The following is a 21,564-nucleotide window of genomic DNA, read 5'->3' on the forward strand; positions in this document are numbered from 1 at the left end:
TACCTCAGGCCTGGCTTCAGACAGCATGAGGTCTTATCTGGGCACATGGGTGGCTTCTGGGCTGTGGAGTTGTGGGAGTTCAGGTTGTGTTGACACTGATGAGGTTTGGAGAGCTGGGAGGTGGGATACTGGCAGGATGGATAGCACATAAAACTTGTGTCATTTCTCAATCTGCCTGCCTGACCTGTCCACAACCCTGTCAGTGCTGAAATGGAGGACTACAGCGAGCAGGACTCCCATAACATTGCCAGCCCCACGGAGGAGCCAAAGAGCAGCGTGGGCACCAGCTGCTGTTCAGAATTTCCCCTCTCACTGCTGGAAATTGGACAACCTTGCCAGGCACACCCAGACTTGCATAAAATTATCCAGGTGAGGAATGTGCAAGCTTGACCTGGCTTTGACAGGAGGGTGTAGAGTAGGATGTCTGCTTCATATGTGGGATTTCTCTTTTAGGAAAAATTCCTGGAAATTGGAAGTTTACATTTCAAGCCAGTGCCATCAAATCCTCACTATTTCTTCTACTGCCCACCATCAGCCAAGAAAGAGGTAGGCATGGGGTTGTCCTGGCAGGCACCTTGTGGGGTAGCTTTGCTTGGTGTCAGATCTGGATTTGGGGCTGGCACACCCATGGGTAGACTGAGTCCCTGAAGCTCCCATCAACAACCTGCTGTATTGCCTGGCATGGTTCTAGTATGTGCCCTTTCTCTCTCTGTCTCAGGAAGAGGCATCTCGGGATCAGGCAGACAGGAAAGGCAGTGAGGACATGGAGGGATCAGAGGCAGAAATGGCAGCTGAAGAAGGTAACATTTACTTGCTCTGCCTTGGAAAAGAAAATGTCTGTCCATGTGATAATGCTTTTCAGGGCTAGGTGTGTCTGGTGGGGTCTTTGGAGATGTGAATCAGGTTTGCTGACAGGGAACCTGTATCAACAGGAGCTGTGTCTGGATGCTGCATTGCCACAGAGAGTGACCCAGAGCTGGAGGTGGAGTACCGTGAGAAGCTGGAGCATGAGTTCCCAGACACAGATTCCCTCTCGGACTCCAACACGGTGAACCAGGATGACGACTCCTTCAGTGTGCTGGGAGGGGACTCTCTCAATGAGCAGGAGTTCCTGGAGCAGGAGATGCCCCCGCTCTTTGTGCACCTGACCTGCTCAGTGAAGCTGCGTAGCCAGCACAGCTCCATGCCTGTGCAGTCCCTGCCAACTTGTCTAGGTAAGAGCAATCCTTGCTGGGAGGTTAAATAGCAGTAGTGCTTCAGTCAGGTCCCTGCTGGGTGAGCAGCCCCTGGAACAAACATGCTGTGTCTTAAACAGCAGTCTCTCTGGACCAGCCTTCCCTGTACAGAGCCCCCAGGGTTTGCCATCATCAGACAAGGGCTTTTTTACCAGGTCTCCCACTTGCTGTGGGATTGGTCATGGAAGGTTGAAAGGATCATGGAAGATGATGGTGGCCTTCTTGAGCCTGTCCAGGTGTGTGTGACAGCCACCTCTTGCAGTCTCTGTACTTGCCACCAGGCTGGGTATGTGTGTAAGCAGAGATGTTTGTTGCTTGAGTCCTTTGGTTTGTGATCTCTCCTCAGGGGAAGTTCTGGGCTGCCTGGAAAGCTGCCAGGGTTTGAACACCATTGACTTGGGAGACCTCTGTGTGACCCTGGACATCTTTGTGTTGACACTGCCTCTGGAGATAGAAGTTGTGAACACAGACATCCTCCACAACAGGTAGGTGGAAAGAGGCCCAGTCACCTACCCTCTGCCTTCTCTTCCCAGGCAGTCATTCTTGGCTCATTTCCATGTACTGAGACTTACGATTCTTCTTCTCACAGAGCCTGTCACAGTCTTAACTAAAATATTTCCTAGATAGGCTCACCTTCTGTAGAGATCCCTTTTCTGCTCTCTGTGTCTGTTTGTCCTCTCTGGCCCCATGCTCAGGCTGCTCTCTCTTGTGACAGGTGCACCTCGGAGAGCAGTGTGTCCTTCACGCGCTCTCCTGGGCAGCCATCCTCTTTCCGCTCGGATGAGGATATCATGCACAACCTGGAACGGCTTCCGTCCACCGGAGATGAGAGGTATGCCACTGCAGGTGTAAAAGCCCCTCACAGGTTCCTTTTACTGCCTGGGAGCTGCACTGTGGTGGCTGCACGAATGAGAAGGACTGGTTGATTCTTTTGTCTCCTCTCTCCTAGGCACCATGCCCTTTCCAACCTCCCTGGAGTGCACAGGCAGGCTATTGAAGCCACTATGAATGAGGTAAGCCAGACTTGCCTCCCTGCTTCCAGCTAGAGCACACAACTGCTGTTCCACTCTTCCTAGCCTGCTCCAATCTACAACCTGTCAGCTGAACTGACTGTTAGGCTTTACTGGTGTCACATAGGCTGTTAGCCTTGTGGTTCCCAAAAGCGTGGGATTACCTTGAGAAAATTCTTGCTGCGTTTGGGGTGGGCCAGGCAGAGCTGCCTTCTAAAGGCCTCTTCTTAGGTACATTCAGGAGATGAGGGATGTAGGAGATGGGAGAGACTGCCTTCGTCCTGTTGGGGCTTGGGTGAGGATTGGGGCAGGCTTGCAAACACAGGTCACCTGGATGTCGCTCTGTGTCCTTGCTCTGCTTAGATTCGCTGGCTCCTGGACGATGAGATTGTGTCAGCGCTGCGTCACTCACAGGTCATCAGCACCTCCATCCTGCACAGGGTGGCCACCCACATCTATAACTCCAAGGGCCGGCCCAGCTGCCACAGCGAGGTGGTGCTGCTCCAGTTTGTCTTTGGGCCTGAGCACTCTCTGGAGAAGTTCAAGGAGGTAAAGAGAAAGCCCTGAGGCAGCACCATGCTTTGCTACCAGGATGCTTATTCTTCCCTGTGTTTCAGGAGTTTAGAAGAATGGCTCTGCCAGGCTACATGCTCAATGCAGAAGGAGACGACTACCATTACATCTCCATCAGCCGCCTGCACTCCAGGAGGGCTGCTCCAGACCCTTCAGGGACACCCTGCTTGCAGCAGCCAGCTGGAGGTGGCACCAGGACAGCCCTGGGCCAAGCAGGCCAGGAGGGGAGCAGCGAAACAGAGGCAGAAGGCTCTGAACTGTTACACCACAGGAGCTGTGTTCTCCCAGAAAGCGGCCAGGGTCTCTGGGAGTGGCCAGAGGGTGAGACGCGCATTGTGCCAGACACAGGAAACCCTGCAGGTGGAGGCAGCCACACACAGAATGAGGTGAGAAGCACTGAGTGATCTGTTGGTGAGAAGGTGTGAGACGCTGGTAACAGAATGTAGAAGGATGATGGGATTTTTTTTTCAGTGCCTGTTTTTCTGGCCATTTTTGTGACCTTGGCTTTATGCAGGCTCCAGGAGATATGCTGAGACTTGATCAAAGCAGACCACCAGGCCAGGACTCCCTGGAAGAGGCAGTTCCAGAGACAACCATACAGTCGTTGCCATCCTCATCCTCTGAAAAGGGAAACAGTGAGAAATCACCGTTGGTGACACCATCTGCAACGAGCCTGACTGAGTCTGTAACACAGGGCAGGGAAGGTAGGAGCTGCAGTGTGGGCAGGATGTACCTCAGCCTCAGAAACCTTTAAGGGAAGAGCCCAGTTCTGGCTGTGACATACATAATATAACTGCTACTCCTGTTCTTGTTCCTAAATGCCAGCATTGTTACTGAGGACTTTGGTCTCTTCCTTGCCAGGTTGCTGGCAATTCACTGCTTAACAGTACCCAAGGTACTAGGCTATGCTGCTGCACTCATAGCCCTAATGACAGTTCCTGCTGATTTCAGTAATGGCTGTGAGAGCCCCATGTGCAAGCACTGCCTCCCCATGGCCAGCACAGTCCGACTGTTGTGTGATGTGATGTTTCTCCAGCACATGGGGCATGGGGAAGGGCTTAGCAAGTACTTCCATGATCAAACCTCTCTTCTGTTTGCAGGCTCCAGCAGGCAGCGTCCCAGCCGTGTGCAGAGCCTCGTGTCGAGCCAGGGCAGCATGGACTCCGACCATCTTGGTGAATCTGCTGGGGCAGGGAGAATGACAGTGTGTCACTAATAGTGACGCACTGGGGGGGTCTGTGTGCCTGGGCTGGGGTGAGACCTGAGGGTTTGTGAGTGGCTGCTGTGCCCAGGGAGGAGTTGGTTTGCCAGGCCTAGGGCTGAAGCAAGGATACATTGCAGGTTATGATGGGGGAAGCAGTGACTCGGAGTATGAGGAAGCATTAATGAGCGACCAGGAACCCAGGTGTCCCCTTATGCCGGATTTCTGGCTCATCATAAAAATCCATCAGGACCGAGTGGAGGTCTATTATCACACACGGTAAGGAGGGTCCCCTGTCTGACCACTGCCTCTCTGTACCATGACCTTGTTGCCGCTCACTCATCTCTGGACAGGATCTCTTCCCTGCCCAGTGTGGGTGGGAAGTTGCAGACTAGGCTGGTGCTCTATAAGGGGAAAACTGCCATCCTTTCCCACTGTGTTCCTGCTCCCAGCACCCAGTGACAGGCACTGTGCAGGTGCCCTGCTGACCCCATTCTCCCTTTCTTCGTAAAGCAGCCTGAGTGTGGAGAAGGCAGCATCAGCAGAGACAGAAGAGGAGCAGCCAGGGGAGTGCCAGAGTCTCAACCAGGTGGTAGTGAAGAAGATCAGTGAAATCTGCAGGGTTGTCAATCAGGTAATAAATCTCAAGAGGGCACTGACAGAGCTGCCAGTGATTAGATGGCTTAGATGAGAAGGGACCTCTGGAGGTTGTCTAGTCTGGGCTCAGCTCAGAGGAGGGCCTGGGGGGCCAGTTCAGCTTGACGGGGTCAGAGGAAAAGGGACTCAGTCTGGCCCTAAGCACTTCTTGCTGTCTTCCGTGGCTGTGCAAGCAACAGAACCAATCTTTCCTCATCCTTTGCAGCGCTTGCTGCTGCAGGACCTGCATGACAGCCACATATGCAACTCATTACTGGTGGCAGAAAGTGAGGAGGACATCTGGAAGAGTGAAACACCATATACTTCTTACAGGCAGCGTGTGATGCCCACGGATGGTATGAATATTCCCTTGGCCATGCCTCAGCAGCAGTGCTACAAAGATGCCTAAGAAGGTGTTCACTTCCATGCTATGGCCCCAGCTATGTGCTATGTTCTTTACAGATTACTCTGTAGAGGAGAGCTACCAGCCCCGGGACTACCTGGCTGCCACCATGCAGTTCATGCCAGGGCACTTTGCTTGTGAGGTGGTGTGGAGCACACTCATCCACGTGCATTCACGCCTCAAGATGGGCCCCAACATGGGGGTCTCACGAGGTATGTACAGCCCAGGTTCCCCCCGGTTTGGCATGTTGGGGGTCCGGCTGCTGGCTGGATTGGCACACCAGAGAAGGGTATGTGGGATAGCTAATGTCCCACATTGCCCACAGCTATCCAGGCACTTCGCTCGGTGCTCAACGCCTTCTCTGTGGTGAACAGGAAGAATATGTTTGTCTACCAGGAACGTGCCACTAAATCTGTTTTCTACCTCCGGTAAGAAGCCAGCTTGACTTGTTGGCCTGACCCTGCCTTGCTGGTGTGTTACACCAGACTGAGAGCTCCTTGAGACAGAAGGTATCTGCCCAGCCTCAGGGACTGTGTTGTGACCCAAGCACCAAATATCTGATTTCTGATGAGTCAGTCACATCAAGCCAGGCCCATCCTGCTCTCCTTGTGCTAAGCCTTTACACATGGGAGGAAAAATAATGGCTTTTTTGAAGGAGCCAGAGAACAGTTTTTCCACAAAACTCCATATTCTAGTCCCCACAAAGTGCACAGGGGACAGAGCAAAGAAGATGTGGATCTTCTGTGGATGTATGATGCTGTCATCCTTGGGGATGGAGGCTGGCATGTCTTTCTCTTGTGTTCAGGCTGACTGAAACCACCCACAGTGGGAAGGTGTGGGAAGCAGAGAGCAGCCTTAGTGCATCATCTCGCTCGCTAGCACTGACACGCAGCCAGGAGCCCATTTACAGTGAGGATCTGATGGTGAGTCTGCTGCTCTCTGCGAGCGGATATGGGCGCTTATGGTTGCTGGAGTGGAGGGAACTCAGTAGTTCCAGCAACCTGGATTTCACGTGGGGTAAAATTTACACTGTAGATATGTGGAGTGGAGCGGCAGTGGGTGGCATCTGCCTGACGCTGCTGACAGCCTGGGACAGTGATGGATCTAGAATTTGTATGAAATTACTTCCACAGGGCTGTTTTTGCTTCTCCAGGGTTCTCGTTCCTCACTGGACACTGCCTCATGCCGTAGTGTGGACTCTGCCCGCCCTGTGGGACAGATAGACAGACACATCCAGCTGATGGTCCATGGTGTTGCCCCAGCAGGTATGTGTTATAGCACCTGGCAGCAGATGAACTGTGCTGATGTAAAGCAGAGGAACAGAGCTCTGCTCCCTGCCATCTTTGCTTGAAGATAGAGGAATCTCCCTCCTGCGCAAACAGCTCTTCCTTAGCCTGTAACTGCTCTCTATTCTGTATGGGTGAAAATAAAAGGAAAAGATTCACGGTTCACAATGAAACCTCCTGCAGACCATGTGCCAGCTTTCCCTGTGCAGGAGTGCAATTGTCTTTTCCTACTGCACCAGCAGTCTTCTGTGATCATAAACCCATAGAAAAAGATGTCCGAAGAAATTGATGGTGGAGAAAGTCATGTTCCCTATGGGAAGTGAGTGTGAGGGTGGTACATCCTGAACAGGAAGGGAGAGGTGGCTGTAGTCATTCTTACTGATGGGGTGAAAAAGCTGCTTTGTACCTCTGCTCACTTGCCAGGGCCTGAGATCACGGATGAGCTGGTCAAAGTGCTGCGCAGACGCCTGGACGAGGCCACCCTGGATATCATCACGGTCATGCTGGTGCGGAACTGCAAGCTGACCCCAGCCGATGTGGAGGTACCTCACTGGCTATCTGCTCTGTTCATCCCAGAGCACTTTCCTACATTTTGACCTGTCTCAGTTGTTCCTGCCCCAAGGAAGACCAGGGCAGTTTGCTACATCCTGTTCCCTGCTCCAGTGCTTGGTCAGGCTAGCGTTCACTGAGGTATACACTGTGTGGGTGCCAGGGTAGCTGGGAGATTCCCTCTGCTGGGTTTGCAGCACAGCAGGACTTCACTGTGCCCTCCTTCCCACACCTTGGAATGAATGTCTGCTCCCATCTTGGGGCTGTCCTAGGCAGGGCCCAGAGTTGGACTTTGGTGATATTTGTGGGTCTCTTCTAGTTCAGGATATTCTATGATCTGTCTTGGGGCACTAGGTCTAGGGTTGTGCCCACCACACTCTCCCCTTGCAGAGCCATCTGGCATCATTTGTATCAGTATTAGAGCCCCAGGGCAGCCTGCTAGTACCAGCTGGGTTTTAAAGCCTCCTGTGTGCAGTTTATCCAGCCCCCTGGGACGCCGCCCACAGAGGTCCTGCAGTTCTCCCTGCCGCCCTCAGCCCTGCCCTGGCTGCACGCTGTGGCCTATTACCTGCGCCAGAACCTGCTCATCTTCCTGCACACCCCCAAGTACACCGACAGCAATGTGGAGCACCACTTCAAGGTGAGGAGGGCTGGGACTGGGACAGCAATCTGCCCAGCTTCTAGCTGCTGCTGAGGGCATTTGTGGGGGCAGCTCAGACACCGCATTCCCAGCTCTGCCATGGAGGGTTAGGGAGAAATTGACACTAACTCCTGAAGCCTGAGGGAGTTTTACAGGACTGAGCACATCCTGATTAGCCTGGGCAATCACTTGCTGTGCAAAAAGCAGCAACCACAAAGCTCATGCCCACAGCCATGTCCCAGGAGCATGGGAGAAGATTCCCTTTCAAAGCTAAACTTGGCTCGTTGTATGTCTTGCTGGGATGTAAGGACTGAAACATCAAGATTAATAAAAATTTGGGAGCAGCCACCCACCCCTTAGCGTGGCTACAGCAAAGACAAAGGGTGAGGGCAGATATGTAGTGCCACATAACTCTCTATGAGCTGTAAGGGGTTCCTTCACCCCAGCAGTGGTGAAGGCTGTGTTGGCAAGTGTTTTGAGTAGCTCTGGATTTGATTCTACAGGTTTGGGGATGAGCTGTGCATACACACGAGCCTCTTTGCAGTTAAGGCAAGTTCTCTAATCTTTGTCAGTATCTTCTGTATTCTCCTTAGCACTACTTCAACCACAACGGGAGCATCCCTGACCAGGATCTCTATCTGTACAACAAACCGGGTGGCCAAGGCACTGGTGGAAAAGGTATTCTGCTCAACTCTTCTCGAGCAGGGTATGGGTCTGTGTGTTGGGGGGCTGTGTGTTGGGGAGCTGTTTTCCATGCTGTAGAGCTGTGAGTGAGTGAGGAGGGCCAGTGCTGGGGGAGTGCATTCCTCCACGGCTGGAAGGTGGGTAAGGTGTGTGCCTGAGGGACTGCACGCCTTTGCATGTGTGGCAGAGCAAACTAAGGCCTCCATAGAGCAACTTGCTAAGCTTGACCTGTTGCTGCAGGAAGCAGCTCTAGACACAATGAGACCTCAGCGTGGGGCCAGAGGCTCTGTGGGGCTGGAGGTGGGAGCAGTTGTGGCAGAAGCCTTGCTGCAGAGGGAAATCTGGCTGCGTGTAACTGAGTGTGGGCTGTGTGGGCAATGTCCTTGCTTTTTTCTCTAGACAGCTGGAGGTGGGATTGGAGAGGGCCCACCCTGCAGTGGGCTGTCATGTCGTGTTTTGTCCAGGCCGTGTGGTCTGTCACCTGGCCATTGCGTGTCTTGTGCCCCTCGTGCACCATTTGAATGTTCTTCTGTTATGTAGGTACCATGTCGGACCTTGTGCAGCACCTCTTTCCACTCTCTCACTTCCAAGGTAGCACCTGTGGCTCCAAGTATAACTCCATCTCCTTTTCCCATGCAGCTCTCTGGTCCCGGCTGATCTTGTTTTCCTTGTGTTGTGGCTTCAGCTCTGACTCCTCTGTGTGTTTGTGTGTATGTGTCCATTTAGCTGAGCCCTGTTTCTTGCTGGCTGGATAAATGAGCAAACAGAATCTGCTGCCCTGAGGTGGCAGGTCAGCGATTCCCAGCTGCCGAGGGTCCGTGTGCTGCCCTGTTAGCTTGCAAGCAGTGGACTCCAAAATCCTGCATCTTTTTTCCCACAGATCCGAACAGGCATCTCTTCCCTGAGGAGGACAGGAGTCCTGATGTTTCAAATGTCATCGATGCTCCAGGGTGCAGCATTATCACTCTCCCAGTGGCTGTATCCTGGTGTGCGGTGTTCCCTTGCTTAGCAAAGGGCTGGAGTAGCCAGGCACCATTAGATGTGTGCTTTGTATTTCAGTGAGCCTAGGTCAGATGGGGCTCAGCGTCCCCCAGAGATGGGAGGTAACAGTTCTCTAGCACCCCACCTCCAGTGCACCAGGAAGTGAGACCCTTGGCAGCTCTTGCTAATGTACCTATTCCTACAGCTCCAGAACTCAGATTTTGAGTTTCTTAGCTGTTTTTTTTTTTTTTTTTTTACTTATGATTTAGTGGTTAGATTTCAGCTTCTCTATGTTCCTGGAAGCCTTGTTTCCTGCGACATGGAGGAGAGCCTTTCTGCTCCTTGGGCAGGGGCAGGCTGCTGACCTGGCCTGCTTGAATTGTGGTCAGTTGTTCTCATGTCCTCATCTCAGACAGACTGAAGCAGAGCAGAGGTACAGGAATGATGCAATAGGGACATGTGCCAGAGGCTGAAGGGGCTGAGTGTGGTAATTTATCCAGGAGAAGAACAGGGGAGTAGTCCATGATTACCACATGATCATTCAATCATTTTGGTGGGCCTGGGGGTGACTGCCAAGCCAGACTGTTGAGGAGTTTGTGCCCTTTACTGTTTAAAAAAAGTAAGTCTGGCTGGTAAAGCTCATATTCACTGTCATGTGGGGCAGATTTCCTGCTCTTGATACCTCTGTATTAACACCCATGTCCTGGAGAGCTGCCCTGCTGCAGCAAGAGGCTCTGTGGGGATTGCTCATAGGTGTAGTTTCTTTTCCTCAGTGTGGGTGCAGATGAGCTGCCCTCTGATTTGAATGCCTACTTCTCTCCTTTGTGAGCATCTCTCTCCATCCCAGTGCACTCTCCCTTGTGTCTGCTATGCCTTGGAGGAAAGGTTGCTGCAGAGCTTATGCTTCACAAGGAATGATAGAGACTGGGTGGTTGTGCTGTTGCTGATTAGACTGGGTACAGCCTGCTTGGGCTGGGTTTGTCTCCATGCAGAGAGGGCACTTGTCCAAGGGGATCCAGTCAGGGACACTTTGGTTGCTCTGTGGCAGTGGAGTCTGGTGTCACTGCCATCCTTGCTGGGATGGAGAAAGAGTATGGGCTCAGCAGTGTTGCAGGGCTAAGGTTATTTGCATCTGGGCACATCACCCTTAGGCAGCATTGGGGCAGCTTTGCCATCCAGCCACCTGAGTGCTGTCTTAGTCAGGGGGCTTTCAAAGAGAGTGGGAACATTTCAGGTTACAATGTGAGGTTTGGACCTCAAAGCTACTTCCCTGGTGTCCTGACCATTGAGCTGGGCCGTGGGGAGTCAGTGTTTGTTTCTGCTCTGGTCTATTGCAGGGCTTCTCCTGTGTGCCCCAGGGCTCACAGGCTGTGGGCTGTGAGGCAGGAACCACACAGCTGCTCTGCAGCTCTGTACTGTCCTGTTGGGCATGTGTAGAGCTCAGTAGAGAGAGCCAACAGGCAGGGTCTGAATTTTTCTCTGCAGTGACTCCAGGCTAGTCCTAGGTGTGAGCCTGCCTTGTTCCCAGTCCTGCCTGGTTGGAGTGGATGGGGAAGGCACCTAATCTTGTTCAGGTGTACAGTGAGGAGAGGGCTGTGAGTGTAATCTCCAACAAGGTGTCAGATCTGCAGGGACTCTACATCCTTCACAGCCTGGAGGGGGCTGCTGGAGCATGTCTGGGCCCTGTACTCTGTCCCTTAAGAGGACAGGAATTTGAGCCCCATCTTGGATCAATCTGCATAAAGGCTCTCCTGGTGCAAATAAAGATAATTTCTTCTTGCATGTGGTGCTGGACAACCCAGGAAGCTCCTGCAGGGCAAGTGAAGTCTGCTGTGACTCTACAGGAGAGAGATTCTTGCAGTGATGGGGACACCCTGTGCCAAACCCCATGCTTCTTACCCTGGCTCCCCACAGGCACAGCTGGCCTCTGCTCCCCTGGCTGCCTCCCCTCCTGTAGGCCCTGCCTGCCACGTGACACTGTGCAACTCAAGTGGTGACATGATGGTCCCAGCTGCGGAATGGCAAGGCGTAGGCAGGCACTGTAGGGGTGTACTTGGTGCTGTGCTGATGGAGGCTGTCTCGGGTTCTGCCCTGCAGGAATCGCGTGCATTGCACTGACATTCGTGGATGAGCATGGCAGCCCCACCTTGCTGCCCCACGGGGAGAGGCCTGACCCTCTGAAGCTGCCTTCCCCCTCACCCATCGTGGGCCTGCTGCAGGACACCGACTTTGAAAGCCTCACAGCGGTCAGCAGGCACCAGCCAGGGGCTGACCCCCCGCCTTCAGGTAGGGAGTTGGCCAGCAGCTGCCAATTGCCTGCGGCCTCTGCATCCCCTGGGGCACCTCAGAGGGCTGGTGAAGGCAGGGTTGAAGAGCCATGCAGAACTACCCTTTCCCCGCAGAGCCCTGCATGCTGGTGCGCCTGGATATCTGGGAGAAGGGCAACATCAGCCTGCTGCAGCTGTCGGAGAAGCTGCGCGGGGCCCTGCGGCACGCACTCTGCGATGCTGTCATGGAGTTCCTGGTGCTGCCTGCCCCACTCTGCGTGGAAGCTGCCTGCCCCCTGAGTGCTGCAGACCTGGAGGACCTGAGCTCTGCAGGTGAGAGCCTGGCCAGGGTGGCCACCTTGAGCCTCCATCGAGCCTTGTTCCTCCTGCCTGGCCGGCAGGAGCTTGCCTGTGCTGGGGGGAATCTGGTTGGGTGGGCAAGGAGGGAGGAAGCTGCTCTCCCCTCTGCCGCCTGTGTGGTGTGATGTCTTGGGGAAGAAGCATCATAGACATTAGTGTTGGAAAAGATATTTAAGGGTCTGTCTGCTCCCCAGGACCGTATCCACTTTGCTGGGTATTACTGATGGCTCTTCCCCTTCTCTCCAGTCAGGCTCTGGCCAGACACAGTGTGGTATACAGCAGCTTTGCAGGGGGAGGCTCTGCAGAGTCTGATTTGCTTTGTCTCCCCAGGAGGCCTAAGGAGGACCATGTCAGAGACCAAGGGCCTGGCCCTGCCCAGTGCGGGGCCTGGCAAGAGCTGTCCTCCACCCTTGCACTTCACCTCTGCACCTTCACCAAGCTCTGGAGAGCCAGTGACACCCACAAGCAAGCTGGGGCGCCGCAGCTTCTGGGACATGCTGGTAATGTTGCTGCAGGAACAGGGCTTGTAAGGTCCTCATGCTGTGTCAGGCCAGGAGGAATGGACAGTAGGGATGTAGCTGGGGGTGGGAGGCCAGGCTGGCAGCAGGGACTTTGAGATCATGGCACTGACTGGGCTGTGTATGTGCATACCATTAACTTACCCCTTTCTCCCCAAGAGCAAAGCAGAGTCCTCAGAGCTGGGCAGCCCCAAGACTACTGATGACATTGTGCTGGAGAGGCCAGAAGAGGCTCGCACGAGGCGGCGGCACAAGACTGAGAATGTTAAGCAGCACCTGAGCCAGGATCGGGCCACAGCCACAGCTGAACTGGAACAGGCACAGAGGCAAGCACAGCCTGCAGGCTGGACAGCCGGGATGTTGTTCCCCCCTATCTGTTGTACATTGCTCTGCATCCTGACGGCCTCTGGACCACATTTCTTTTACTTGTACTTTCTCCCTTAACAGACAGTTTAGGAAAGCTGCCTTGCACACACAAAGCCTCAGCCCTTATTGCTGGAGCGTTGCTGGGAGTACATTTGTTTGTCCCTGTCAGAGATCCCTTCTCTGCACTGTGGGGCCCTGTGCAACACCTGACACTCATGGCTACTGACTTAGAGTGACCCAGCTCAAGGATTGTATCAACCCGAAAAGGAGGCTCCCAGGGCTCTTCTCTGGAGCTGTGAGGGGACTGTTGCACTTTTCTACGTTCACTACAGATGTCTGATCTAGTGTAACTGTGCTTCCCTTCCCTCTCCTCAGGCGCCGAGCCTGCCAGCTGGAAGAAGGAGATGTAGGTACCATGCACCCACTCTTCAATCAAACCTGCCAGCAGTGGATGGCATTCATGAACCAGCTGGGTACGTGTTTTCAGGTCCCAGCTCCTCCAGATGGGCTGGGAGTGGACTTTTTTACCCATAACTCTCAGGACAAGTCCTCTTACAGCACCATCCATCTTTATTCCTTGCCGGTCCTAGTTGCACACCCTGTCTCTTCCCAAACTTCACCAGAGTCACATTTGTCTCAGGGGCAGCACCAGCATTAGAAAGCTGTGGCAGGAGGCCTGGCATGGGCCTGTGCATCAGAACAAACCTGCTAAGGCCCGTGGTTATGTCTGCCATGCTCCAAGTCCAGGGCTTGCCAAACTTGCCTGCAGCTGCTTTGGAGAGACCTGTACTCCAACAACCAGCTCCCAGAAGTAGCAGGGATGGAGGATCTGAGCCTCCACAACATGCTCTGGGACTGTGAAGTTGCATGGGAGACCCTCACTCTTGCAGGCAGGGAGGGAGAGGAGGAGCACCCTTCATATCCAGGGATTTGGGTTTGTATGGCTGCCACATTGCTGCTTTCTGGTTACCTTTGACTTTGGTGTTTGTGCAGCCTCTCACACTCCTGCTGGCAAAGTCGAGCTCTCCTCTTCCTCTGATGAGGAGTAAGCCAGGGAACAAGGAATAAGTGGGGGAATAAAGCACCGTGCTCAGAGCATACAGGCAGTTTGGTCCAGGTGCCATTTCAGGCCAGAGCCTGAAACCAGGGGTTGTTTCAGGCTTCTTCTTCTCCTTCATATAAGGCTCTTGTTCTCCAGCTCTGCCTGCCTCAGGCCCTTAGCCCTCTCCACTGCTCATGTGGGCAGGATGTGGCTCTGGTGCAGCTCCACACCTTGTCCTACAGTACATCTTCCATGCAGGGTGCCCGTCGGTGCAGCAGTGCTCCTTGGAGATGGTTTCTCGTTTCCTCCTGTCCTCTATCCTAGTGGAAGTGGTGAACCTGGTCACTGCCCTGGCAAGTGACACCACTGTCAAAGTGTTTGAGCAGATCTGGTGAGTTATGTGATTCACAGGTGGCCGTTTGGCACCAGCAGGTGTTGATCAGTTGTATTTCTACTGCCACAGCTCTACTTGTTAGCCACCTTTGGGGCCTTTCTTTGCAGCTACCATCGGGGCACTGCCTTCTTGCCCTATAAGTCTGGCCAGAGTGTCAGCCCTCGCCCTGGAGTCATCAGACACTTCATCCTGCTGGGACGCAACTTCCAGCAGTGGCGTTGCAGCACAGAACAGGGTGAGTGTCTGGCCAGGGTACCCAGGACTGTGCTGGGGTCTCTTGTGGGGGGACAATCAATGAACGGGGTTCCCCTCCTTACTGGGACAGACTGCTTTTGCCCAGAGGTGGGCAGTGGGTTGTCTGGTTTTGCCTTCTGAGACCTTACTCTCATATGTGTTTGTAACAGCTTATTTCAAGATGAGCTGAGCAGTATTGTGGCAAAACATCCTGTCATGCCACCTAAATGGCATGATGGGACGTAAGAGCGGGATGAACCTGTACTGAGGGTTATAACTGTGACTTCTTCCAGCTCACAAAGGGCTCCAGCGCTTTGAGGCCATGGAATTCAGCTCAGCAGAGAGAGGTTCTGATCCCAGCCTTGTGGGTCGAGACCTGGTGCCCCGGCAAAGGTTCCTCTTCCTGGAGATCATTGACAAAAAGGTAGTAATGGTGCCTGTGTGATGTTGCCTCCTCAAAAACTGTTCCTAGATGATCCAGGTCTAGAAAGAGGAGAGGAAGAGTGCCTCTGCAGGCAACCAACCTTCCACAGGGAAGAGTCCTCCAAAGCAGCTGTGCAGGATGTGTCTGCTTGTGTCACAAGTATAGCTGCAGGTTCCCTGCAGCACTCTAGGGAATGCCAGGGCCAGCAGCCCTCGCTGTCTCTGTGTTCAGCTGTCCTGCTGTGGGCTGTAATTGCCCTTTCCCTACTCACAGCAAGGCCCAGGCTGGGCTCTTGTACTGCCAGTGGAAGTACAGCCACCACCACTGTTGTGGCTGTTAAAAGGGGACTGTAATTGAGCTTTTGCCATTCTCCCTGTTCCAGCCTTGTCATCTAAAACTGGCTGCAGCAAGTACCACCAGAACACCTGGGGTAGCCTGTGCCACCATGCAGGGTCTTTCTGAGAGTCCTTAAATCTTCCCCTCCTCTCTCTCCAGCTGACGCTCTACACTTACAACTGGTCCCCAGACCTGGGTGCCAACCTGAACTGCTCCCTGACTCGCCTGCTGCAGTGGCAGAATGCCCGGTCACACATCGTGCACTGCCTGATCAGCCAAAAGCTGGGACTCTTCCACCACCACTGCTTCATGGACACACCATGGCATGAGGACAGCAAGCAGGTAGGGCACCATGCCAGGCAGGGCAGTCTTTTCTTCTTCAGGAAGGGCCTTGGCAGTCTGGTGGTCTGAGGAAGCTTTCAGGCACCTTTTGTGTGCTGATTGGCAGGGCATCCCGAGACATTCACATGTCCAACTTAACCATTCCCAGCCAGACTGTTGCCCTACTCTTGGAGACAGAGGTGGAAGGGGAAGCCAGGTCCTCCTGCTGGTAGCACTTATTGGTGACTGAATTATTTAGGGTGAAGGAGGCTGAGGAATGGGCTTCCCACTGCACATTAGAACCATGCTGGGCCCAGGCCTGCTCTTCTTGGGACTGGTAGTGGAAAAGACTAACAGGGATCTCAGCAGATGACCAGAAGTGGATTTGCTCTGTGGGTTCTTGCTCCAAGGCTGGCAGTAAGGAGGCTTTCATGGCTGTATCTGTTTGCTTAGGAGCCAAATCCTTTCCTGAACTCCACTTTGGAGGTGGATGCACTGATCCGGAGCCCGTGTCCCCCACCCAGCAAGGAGCAAGGCCGGCTGAGCAGCTCTGCCCGCAGCCTCCCGTCCCTGCACTTCCATCCCGACGTGGTGCCCTTTGATGAAGCTCTGCGGGATGTTACCACCATCAGGCGCATACCCCACGTGCCTGACTCGGGACCTTTTGACCCCGTGGCTCGGCATGGGGCCCAGTTCCTGGAAATCAAGAGCATGGAGAGGAAAGGTAAAGCAAAGGGGCTGATATCGTGGGAGCCTGCCTAATAATCTCACTTCTGGAAAAGGAGAGCAGAGCAGAACGAGAGTTTTGACAGGGGACAGTTCTCTGCAGGAATGGGTGATGGCCTGTTCAGGGTGGGAGTAAAGGAGAGTAGCAATACTTGGGGCTGTGGCTTGATGCTCTTGTGACTGCTCTTTTTCCTCTAGAACTGGAGAAACAGATGAAGATTGAAAACCTCTTTGTCACCTGGCAGCAGAGATCAGCTCAGTCCAACATGCCTATCAGTGTGAGTGCAGCCTGGGCAGGATGTGGGCTGGGCCTTCTTACAGCACACTAGGAGCACCAGCAAAGGGGAGCACTAAAGCACCAAGCTTTAGTGTATGTTGGGTGTATGTTGGGGATGGTGCTAGGCTCTCTGCTTGAACTTTTGGGATTGTAGGGCTCTGAACCACACTTGGGCATGGGGCCTCACTACCCAGCACTGGAAAGGCTGTAAAGCAGGGGATTCCCCCAGTTAGGTCCATTTGAGCAGCACTGCAGTGTCATGGACAACTTGTTCCCGGCCTCGGTGAGGGGTGTGTGCTGTAACCATGCCCCTCTCATGTCGTGCAGCTGGCAGACCTGGAGACTCTGAAGCAGTCCTCACGCCTGGTTCACTACTGTGCCACCCCCTTGCTCTTTGACCCGGCCTTCCGGCAGCAAATCCAGACTGACCAGCTGGGCAAGGTAGAGGGGAAGGTGAGTGTCAGCAAGCACCAGGAGGTGCTTATTGGTGACTGAATTATTTAGGGAGAAGAAGGCTGAGGAATGGGCTTCCCTCTGCACATTAGAGCCATGCTGAGCCCAGGCCTGCTCTTCTTGGGACTGGTAGTATGAGTAGTCTTTTTCCAAGACAGAGCTGCTCTAGCCTCACTCCTACAATACGGGATAAATTTGAACCCTGTAAGATGGAGACTGAGAAAATCCTTGGGTCCTCAGAGCCGTTCTCCTGCAGCCACACTATCCCTGGAGAAAACTGATTTCCTTTTCTACCCAGGGAATTCAGGGCTGAGTCTGAAGAAGCCATCAAGGGCACTGTCTGGTACTAATCTTTTAAGGAAGCAAAACTTCCCTTATGCATTCAGCAGCCAGACCTGATAAACCCTTCTTGGACCAAACAAATAGCCGAAACAATTGAAAGCAAACCAGCTGAATCCTGAGCAGGTTGCAACCTGACAGACTGTAACCAGTGCAGATCCCATACTGGCTGTTCATAGTCTGTATGTGTGTCGGAAGGGAAGAATAGGCTGTTGTAATTTATCAAAATGTCAAAAGGATTTTGACAGAGTCTTTAAGCAGAGGTTGCTACAGAAATTGAACACTCACAAGTGAAAGGGAAAGTATCATCACAGAATGAAAACTTCACTTTGTTTTTGGAACAGAGCAAAATGGAAATTGGTTATTGGATTTGAAGAGCCTCACAGCAGGGGTTTCAAGGTGGTCTATTGGGTTCAGTATCTCCAGGTCTTTTATTGGGACGTATGAGCTGCCAGGCTTTGCAGTGCTGGAGGGCTGTTCAGATAGGTCAGAACAGAAAAAGACTGCAAGGAACTCAGGAGATAGCTGAGTAGCTTGTGAAATGAGAGCTATTGTGAGAGCTGGGATCTGGTTCCCAGTAAAACAGCACAATGTGGAGAGAAATTTGAACCCTTTTGTATTGTACACTCACTGCAGAGCCTGTACAGAGCAGACATCTCAGTGGTTTCTTCAATTTGGGAACAGCTGGGTACAGCAGACACTGGTTAGAATACACCAGAAAGGGGTGTTAGTATAATGGGAAATATTCTAATACATTTCTAAAATGCTACTGTATTAATGTCTTCATCTGACCAGTAAGTGTGAGACCAAACATTTGTGGCAAAGGCACTGAACTGGAGAGACTTGGAGAAGGTCAGAGAGTAGCTGGAGCGATGCCAGGTAAAGAGACATCTCTTGTGGTTGGTGGAACAGATAGGCAGAAAGCCAGATAGAAACATGTAACAGAGCCGCAGGCTTAAAGTAGAGGGATCAAAAAATGAAACCGTAGTCTCTCTCAGCACAAAGAAAAGGAGTTTTCAGGACATCAAAAGGAGAACTGAAAGTGTTTAGAAGGAAACACTGTTCCTTTTCAGTGCTACTGAACTGCTAGGAAATCCTGAGAAGTCAGCATGATTCATAAGGGGGTTGGACTCTTACCATGGCAATAGGAGTTGAAGCTCTGAGCTTTGCATGAACCAGTTTGTGAGTCCCTAACATTTTGTGGAAGCTGTTCTGGGGGGCAGATGTGAATTCTGGCACAGGCTATTTCCTGCAGGTTGTTGCAGTACTGTTAGGTCAGAGCATGGCTGGGTAGATCTTGGATCTGGGATTTTGGCACATGCACTAGGACAGTACCTGGAGAACCAGATATTAGTGCTCTCTGGCAGAGAGAGATCTACCTTTTGCTCAAGCAGGGCACCTGCTGTCCTCAGCTGGGGCCAGTCACAGCAGTTTTCCTTAGCAACTTTCTCTTGCAGAAGCGCCACCGCTCCAATGACTCTACGGCTTCAGGGAGGGACCGCAGCCACAGCTGTGACTCAGCAGAAGCACTACCCTGCAAGGTGAAGGAGGAGCCGTGGCTGCAGGAGATGTGCAATGCCTTCCTGCAGCAGTACATCCAGTACCTGCAGAGCATGGGCTTCATCCTGGTCCAGGTGCGGCCACCCTCACCCACTACTCGCAGGTCAGTGATGTGCTGGGAGCCCTGGTGTTGGAGAAAAGCCACCATGCTGAGCTGTGCCCTGGTTTGACAACAGGTCTTGGCTCCCTGCTCAAGGCTGTCTCTGCTCTCATTTCCAGTAGCACAAGCCGGATCCGAGCTCTAGCAGCAATGGGAGTGGAGGGTAGAGGGTCCTTTTCCTACACAAAGCCAAAAACAGAGGGAAGTCCAAAGGTGAGCACGTTTCTCTTACAAGGGTGGAACTGGGATGGAAGTCAGGCTGTGGAGTGGACCAGTTCAGGTTGGCTTTTGAAATGGTTTCAGGCAGAAAGGATGTGGGAGGGCAGAGAAAGCATCAAAAGCAGCCTGTCTAGACCAGCACCATTTTTGGGAGTTCGGGTATGATGAGATCTCTTTGCCCTCCTGCATGTCCTCCAACAGGCCTCAGAGCCACTTCCTGGCACTGGGTGGAACCAGGGCAAATACCAAAAGACTGGTAACAACTTGGAGGGGCTCAGAAGAGGAACAGGATGACCTAGAGCAAGGATAGCTGCTTTTGGGTGAGATTCTGGAGGATTACCTGTCAGAGAATCTTCAGCATCTACACTTAAGGACAACTCTAGGGCAGAAGGATCTTTAGCTGGAGTGAGATGAATGCAGAAGTTAAAGAGGTTAGAGAAGATAAGCCTAGAATGGCTCTACTGTGAGAGTAGGCTGAGGTTCCTCATGTATAAAGAAGTGGCAGCTAGGGAGGAACAAGTCAGAGCTGTACAAAATTGAAGCTAACCTGGAAAGGGATTGATCTTTTGCTCTCTTATTCAATACAACACCTAGAGACCATCAGATGAAAGTATTTGGAGCCAGTTTTGAAACTAAGGAGAGTGTTTCTTTGAGCAGCAGCTACCAGTGGTCATCATCAAAAGGTTTTGTGAACAATTAAGACCTTAAGTGAGTTTTGTGAACATGAGTTTACAAGACAAAATAAGTACCTGGAAGAGAATTCCATTGGAGTCTCCAGCTGAGCAGAAACCACCCATGGCTCATGGAATCACCCAGGGATGATGGGAGCAGGTAGCATTTACTCACCCTTTTCCAGCACTTTATTGGCACCTGCCTTTGGCTGATGTTGGTGCAGGACTGTGAGTAAGATGACACCTTGCAGATAAAATGAGAAAGAGAGCAATCTGCTGAGCAAATTAAGAGGGGGCAAATGAATTTGCTGGCAGCTAAATTCTGAATTGTCTCTGATAGCTCTGTATCAGGCAGGCACAATGGTCTGGGGACACCTCAGCAAGGAGTGAGGTTCCATGGACACTATCCTTCCTTGGCTCACAGTGTCCCACACTCTAGCAACAACACCATGTCCTGAGCAAGCAGGAGGTGAAGGGATCAGTGTGCCTGGTGTGTTCTCTCAAAGACTGTTAGGTTTGTTAGGATCCTTTTCACTGTCAGCTCTGCCATATCTCCTCTCTTCTCTCCAGTGAGATTGCTCAGTTGAGGAGGCCCCTCTATTTCCACCTCTGCCACAGAGCCTTGTGGCAGCTTCACACCCTTGTGCACCAGAGAGCCTCTTCAGCTTTGTCCTTCTCTTCCCAGAGCACAAACCCTGCTGTTGCCACCTACCATCTACAGAGAGCTCTTCCAGGTGGGATTGTGCTCATGGAGTTGGCCTTCCAGGTAAGAAAGAACAAGAAACAAAGTATGATCTCTGGGGGTTCAGGGACAGTCTTCAGAGGTGACAAAAGGGAGTGACGAGGAGTGCAGCAGGGACATGTGATTCTTCATTTGTCCTGTTTCTTCCATGGCCCTGCAAGACTGGGATCAGCTGGAGATTTTTCTGCAGGGCTCAGAGCAGTAAGAGTTGCCTGTAGGAAGGATAATAAAGGGCTCAGCAGCAGTTAGGGTGTTCTGTTCTCAGCCACTTGTTGGCTGGTCTGGCTTGGTTCAGACAAGATGAGACAGAACATGGGGCAAGAATGTCTGGGCCCCAGCCCAGAGCGTGAAGCGTGGGGGCTGTGCTCCTTCCCTGGAGAGGCCCAAGGCTGTGCTGTGCTCTGCTCATGTGCTCTCTCCTCCAGGGCTGTTACTTCTGTGTGAAGCAGTATGCGCTGGAGTGCTCGCGGATCCCCATGGGCCAGTCTGTGAACTCTCAGGTAATGGCTTTGCAGGCACAGCTGGTGCTCCTCAGGGTCAGGGGACGCTTTGGGGGGAGGAGTGATCTCTGGAATGGAATGGGCAGTTCAGGTATAGCAAGTTCTGGAGAGCTCTGCTCCCTCCTCATGGAAAAGCCTTCTGCAGCCACGTGCCCTCCATGGCTCTGCTGGAGCAGAGCTGAAGTGCAGTAAAAGGGGGTGGGAGGTTTGGCAAGAGGATGACTCTCATCCTAGCTTGGGGAACAAGACAGAACAGACTGGGGAGGAATAGGAGCAATTCTGGCAAAGATGACTGCTCCAGAGAAAGTCAGTGCATGGCTCTCTGCTTCCCTTGGAACAAGAAGAAAGTGGAATGGGAACAGGCATCTGTGAACATGATTGGCTGGCCTTTGCCAGAGGAGATTACTTTCTGCACCAGAAAGGTTCCTTTATACCTCTGTGCCTTGCTCTACAACACTCTGGGGCTGCCTGCTCCCTTCTCCTTTGTAGGGTCAGGGTGTTTCCTGCCTGTTCCCAA

General features: G+C 52.7%; 1 protein-coding gene across 4 annotated transcripts in view; it reads left to right on the plus strand.

Moving 5' to 3' along the window:
• Positions 1 to 21,564, plus strand: part of SZT2 (SZT2 subunit of KICSTOR complex) — a 55,251-nt gene that overhangs the window by 27,435 nt on the left and 6,252 nt on the right. For 2 of the 4 annotated variants that reach the window (XM_082287214.1, XM_082287215.1), the window contains exons 29-65: positions 204 to 369; positions 454 to 546; positions 719 to 800; positions 933 to 1,214; positions 1,582 to 1,720; positions 1,951 to 2,067; positions 2,185 to 2,248; positions 2,609 to 2,794; positions 2,863 to 3,204; positions 3,333 to 3,522; positions 3,919 to 3,993; positions 4,160 to 4,298; positions 4,536 to 4,653; positions 4,882 to 5,011; positions 5,118 to 5,270; positions 5,384 to 5,486; positions 5,864 to 5,981; positions 6,212 to 6,323; positions 6,768 to 6,886; positions 7,369 to 7,533; positions 8,127 to 8,211; positions 11,296 to 11,484; positions 11,601 to 11,798; positions 12,156 to 12,325; positions 12,503 to 12,669; positions 13,085 to 13,182; positions 14,010 to 14,142; positions 14,253 to 14,380; positions 14,673 to 14,803; positions 15,299 to 15,481; positions 15,914 to 16,184; positions 16,385 to 16,464; positions 16,791 to 16,916; positions 18,713 to 18,918; positions 19,035 to 19,128; positions 20,491 to 20,571; positions 20,973 to 21,047. In XM_082287214.1, the coding sequence (XP_082143340.1) occupies positions 204 to 369; positions 454 to 546; positions 719 to 800; positions 933 to 1,214; positions 1,582 to 1,720; positions 1,951 to 2,067; positions 2,185 to 2,248; positions 2,609 to 2,794; positions 2,863 to 3,204; positions 3,333 to 3,522; positions 3,919 to 3,993; positions 4,160 to 4,298; positions 4,536 to 4,653; positions 4,882 to 5,011; positions 5,118 to 5,270; positions 5,384 to 5,486; positions 5,864 to 5,981; positions 6,212 to 6,323; positions 6,768 to 6,886; positions 7,369 to 7,533; positions 8,127 to 8,211; positions 11,296 to 11,484; positions 11,601 to 11,798; positions 12,156 to 12,325; positions 12,503 to 12,669; positions 13,085 to 13,182; positions 14,010 to 14,142; positions 14,253 to 14,380; positions 14,673 to 14,803; positions 15,299 to 15,481; positions 15,914 to 16,184; positions 16,385 to 16,464; positions 16,791 to 16,916; positions 18,713 to 18,918; positions 19,035 to 19,128; positions 20,491 to 20,571; positions 20,973 to 21,047 (5,308 nt within the window). Of the gene's footprint in view, positions 1 to 203; positions 370 to 453; positions 547 to 718; positions 801 to 932; positions 1,215 to 1,581; positions 1,721 to 1,950; positions 2,068 to 2,184; positions 2,249 to 2,608; positions 2,795 to 2,862; positions 3,205 to 3,332; positions 3,523 to 3,918; positions 3,994 to 4,159; positions 4,299 to 4,532; positions 4,654 to 4,881; positions 5,012 to 5,117; positions 5,271 to 5,383; positions 5,487 to 5,863; positions 5,982 to 6,211; positions 6,324 to 6,767; positions 6,887 to 7,368; positions 7,534 to 8,126; positions 8,212 to 11,295; positions 11,485 to 11,600; positions 11,799 to 12,155; positions 12,326 to 12,502; positions 12,670 to 13,084; positions 13,183 to 14,009; positions 14,143 to 14,252; positions 14,381 to 14,672; positions 14,804 to 15,298; positions 15,482 to 15,913; positions 16,185 to 16,384; positions 16,465 to 16,790; positions 16,917 to 18,712; positions 18,919 to 19,034; positions 19,129 to 20,490; positions 20,572 to 20,972; positions 21,048 to 21,564 lie in introns of all 4 variants that reach the window. The other 2 variants (XM_082287213.1, XM_082287212.1) reach the window with 1 other exon arrangement.

The sequence above is a fragment of the Coloeus monedula genome, assembly GCF_965178545.1.
Source record: "Coloeus monedula genome assembly, chromosome: 9".
In the NCBI taxonomy this organism is placed as follows: domain Eukaryota; kingdom Metazoa; phylum Chordata; class Aves; order Passeriformes; family Corvidae; genus Coloeus; species Coloeus monedula.